The 4,495-nt window shown below is 47.6% G+C and overlaps 1 protein-coding gene across 1 annotated transcript in view; it reads right to left on the reverse strand.

Moving 5' to 3' along the window:
• Positions 1 to 578: 578 nt before the first annotated feature.
• Positions 579 to 4,495, reverse strand: part of xrcc4 (X-ray repair complementing defective repair in Chinese hamster cells 4) — a 49,225-nt gene continuing 45,308 nt past the window's right edge. Inside the window, exon 8 of the mRNA XM_027281737.1 lies at positions 579 to 1,722. Within this exon, the coding sequence (XP_027137538.1) occupies positions 1,620 to 1,722 (103 nt within the window). The 3' untranslated portion in view covers positions 579 to 1,619. The remainder of the gene's footprint in view (positions 1,723 to 4,495) is intronic.

A 4,495-nucleotide genomic window follows, 5' to 3' on the forward strand; every position in this document is an offset into this window, starting at 1 on the left:
CTCCATCCACCCACCATCCACCCACCCCCTGATAATACACCGCCCAGTGCAGAGGGGGGAGAGAGGGAGGGACGAGAGGGAGAGGGGCGGTGTGACAAAAAGAGGAATGAGAGGTGGAGGAAGTGAGAATGGAGACTGTAAGAGGAAGAATAGAAAGTGATGAGAGAGATTAAAGGGTCACTCCACAGATTTATCATCGCTGCCCCGAGAAGTCCGAACAACAACGAGAAGTCGATTAAAGAAAGAATCATTCAAATCTGAGCAGCGCAGGCCGAGATACCCGAGATTTATTAAGCACGCCCCAGAAGAACTACATTTCCCATGAGGCCTCCACGAGTCCAAAATCACGGAACCAGATCCAAAACGGTCAATTTCCAGTAAAGACGAGTCCGATAAGGAGAGGCGTGTCGCGGATAACGTGTCATGAAGTTCAAGCGGAGCAGTCGGAGCTGAAAAGCAGCAAATATATTGTGATCCAGTTTGAACAAAGTTCTGAAGCTGTGGTTCTGGTTCTGTACAGTGATCAGTGAGGCCCATACAGAGATGACTCTGACTAATAATTTAAAAAACAAACATTGTGACAAATTAACATTTTATTGGTACAAATGTTCATGAAGTGCATTGATTCTTCCCAGTGTTTAAAATACGTCCCGGTCCAGCAGAACCTCAGACAGGTGACAACATGAAGGAAACACCTGAAGACAGGTGAGTACAGACGAGGACATGAAGGCCACCAGATCGGTTCTAGTGGCCAATCAGGAGCTTCTTTAGGCAATCATAGTTGATTCCAGCAACACTAGACTATGATACTTGGACTAATGACGATGTTCTAGGGTTTCTTTAGGTGGTTCTATCAATCATTTAGAACCTTTAGGTGGTTGCAGCGACCCCCTAGGAGGTTCTAGGGTCAACTGAGGTGGTTCTAGCATCACTTTAGTGATCTTTAGGTAGTCGTCCGTTATATGCTAAGGTTCTCTGTCGTCCTTTAGGAGGTTATAATGTTCTGTCAGTGGTTCTTGTGATTAAATTCCTTAAGGTGGCTCTCATGAACCTTTAGAAGGTTTTACATTTCCTCTAGGTGGTTCTAGTGTTTCTGAAGAGTACTTCATGGGTTCTTGTGATTTCAGGGATCTTGTGGGTGGGTTCTAGAGATCCTTTAGGAGTTTTAGTTGGTTTTATGGTTGTTTACGATGTTCTAGGCTTACTTTAGGTGGATCTGGTGATCATTTGAAGTCTTTAGGTGGTTGCAGCAACCCTCTAGAGGTTCTGGGCTTAATTGGAGTGGTTCTAGCATTTCTTTAGGGATCTTTAGGTAGTTCTAGTCGACCATTACACTGTGCTAGGGTTCTCTTTTGGTCCTTTAGGGGGTTCTTTATCTAGGAAGATCTGAGGTTCCTTGGAGTGGTTCTCATGATTCTTTAGAGTTCCTTTCAGTGGTTCTAGTTTTACTTAAAAATAGTCCACTGGTTCTTGTGATTTCAGAAATCCTTTAGGTGGCTGAACACCAACGAGAACACAGACAGAGAGAACATAACGGTATATGAACTCTTAGAAATCACAATCCACGACCTCGAACACGTAAATTCAGAATGAAAAAATAAGACGGCGTGTCGAAAGGGTCAGAAGTCCTCAAACAGGTCCTCAGCTGCTGAACTTGCTGCTGCAGCATCTGTAGAACGCTGGGGAGTCTGCGGCTTACTGGATCCTGATGGGGGGTCGGCCCTGTACGACACACACACACACACACACACACACACACACACACACACACAAAGAGAGAACAGGTCAGTGGACTAATGAAGCTGGTTTACAGCAGAGTTTTCCTGTTGAGACGGGAAGTGGATCATGTGGCCCATAAGAACAAGACTAGAAACACATGGGCAGACTTTATACCTGTGTGTGTGTGTGTGTGTGTGTGTGTGTGTGTGTGTAATTGCAGCAGCTCCCCCACCTTAAGTGGTCTACATCAAATGCTGGACTCGCTGGCTACCTGTGTGTTTTTACTACATCGAGGCTCGTGTTGTCGCCGGCTCATATATTTTCACTTGAACGCAGCGCCGTGTGACGTTCAGGGGTCAGGAAACAAAGTTCGACACATAAAGAGGCTGAAGGGAGGATCAAGGATGCACAGTGGGTAGCGGAGAAAAGAGGACAGAGAGGAGATCAAGGGAGAGAAACTGGGAAGGAGAACACGAATGTAGGACAACCGGCTCAGAACTTTGTCCTCGGGGCTCCAGTTCAGTCTTGAAGGACGTGTTCACTTTCTTAACGAGAGTTCGATTAAATCCCAGTCTAATCTCTGGGAGGTTTCATTATCGAATTGTTTGTGTGCTCCAAGAAGTTACTGATCCAACTAAGAAGTAGTCTGGAACCAACGTGTTAATTAGTGAGCTGAGGTGTCAAAAGTATCCAAACTTTAAAACTTTTTCAATGCTCTCCGTTAACGAGACATTCGTTTGCATCTAAAGGACGATCTCGTTTATTTTACGGGCACGGATCAGAAAGTAGCAGTGAACACACCTGATTGGTGCTGATGTCCTTCAGGACGGCGTCCTCGTCCACGTGGCTCCACCGGCCTCGTCTTTTAACTCTTTCGTTTGGTTTTTAGCCAAACATCAGTGTACGCTTCATTCGTTAACCGCCTGCAGCGGACAGACAGTTAGAGACGAGCGCTTGGCGGCTAAAGAGAGGTGGTGGAGACCAAAAACGGAGCTAAAAGACGGAGAATCACGGAGATTCATCACAAATAATGAATGTCAATGTGGCTCTGTGACTGCTGCGCCATCAAAACACGTCCTGATCTTTGTGTTGTAGAGTTTAAGTTGTTGAACCAGAAATTACATCGTTACGTTGATATCTATAATTTTATGTTGTCGGTTTTCTCTGCAAGTCTGAAGCTTTTTGTCCACGGTCGTGTTGCCTCGGGTTCGTCCTCTCTCTTGCTCTTTGCGTTCGCTCATGATTTAATCCGTTAAAACTTCGACTGTCGATTATTTAACAATCCCACCTGTCGGGAGTTCCTTTCATTCTGTAAATCTAACAATGTCTCCGCCTGGGTTAACGATCTTCTGTGTTGTGAGGGAGATCCTGACCCAGAGTTCACCGCGTCACCTTCATGTGGTGATGATGTACCATGACTGTGTTCACAGCTTATTTCTGTGGCCAAACATTACTGCAGGTTTAAAGAAACATCGAGCTCCAGCAGTGGAGCAGCTCTCACCTCGAGCCTCGCTGCATGTGTGAACGACTGATGGATCTGAATCCCAGGTGACCGCCGAGGACCACCAACAAACAGAGAAGCATCTCGAGCTTCGAGTCACGAGTTTGTTTCTGAACAACGCAGAGACTTTGTACGTCCGAGCGTACCGACAACGAGCTGAACGGGAAGCAGGAGAAAAGGCCGGTGTGAGAGAGATGGGAGGCCCTGAGCTTGTTTAAATCATTACCAACTGTATGACAAACAGTGCTGCGCTGCTGGAACCAGTTAAGAGGAAACAAGAGACGTGTTCACTGGAGAGGGGGAGCTGTGCTGCCACGGAGGACCACCGGAGACTTGAACACATGGTCGGAGGAGGGACATGACGAGAGGTGAGGTTAAGCTCAGGCATTGGACACACAGGAGCCCCCACACAGAGCTGGTGTGGGGACGTAGCAGAGCTGCAGCATGCACCACAATTATGTGCAGAAGCTGAACAGAGATTCATCCAGGTTTTAGACAGTCTGCGGGGACGTCACAGAGACTACGTCCAGGTTTTAGACAGTCTGCGTTTGGAACGAGCCGGGCAGACAGAAAGTTCTGGTCGCTTCAAGGTTCAGGCGCCAAGTCAAAGAACGTGTTTCACTGAACTTTACGTGTGTTTTTAGAGACAGTCTGCGGGGATGTCTCAGAGACTACGTCCAGGTTTGTAGACAGGCTCCGTGGAGACAGTCTCAGAGACTACGTCCAGGGTTTTGACGTCTCGGGGATGTCACAGAGACAGTCCAGGTTTTAGACAGTCTGCGGGGACGTCACGAGACTACGTCCAGGTTTTAGACAGTCTGCGGGGACGTCACGAGATGACGTCCAGGTTTTAGACAGTCTGTGGGGACGTCACAGAGACTACGTCCAGGTTTAGACAGTCTGCGGGGACGTCCAGGACTACGTCCAGGTTTTAGACAGTCTGTAAGGACGTCACAGGAGACTACGTCCAGTTTTTAGACAGTCTGTGGACGGTCACAGAGACACGTCAGTTTTAGACAGTTGGGGGAGCACAGAGACAACGCCAGGTTTTAGACAGTCTGCGGGACGTCACAGGAGACTACGTCCAGGTTTTAGACAGTCGGCGGGGACGTCACAGAGACTACTGCCCAGGTTAGACAGTCTGCGGGACGTCACAGAGACTAGTCCAGGTTTTAGACAGTCTGCTGGAGGACGTCACAAGAGACTACGGAGCGTGCCAGGGTTTTAAGTGAGGAGTTTTTTAATTAAGAAAGATTGAGTTGTTAGTTTTTAGAG

This window comes from Larimichthys crocea, chromosome VIII (genome assembly GCF_000972845.2).
Source record: "Larimichthys crocea isolate SSNF chromosome VIII, L_crocea_2.0, whole genome shotgun sequence".
NCBI lineage: Eukaryota > Metazoa > Chordata > Actinopteri > Sciaenidae > Larimichthys > Larimichthys crocea.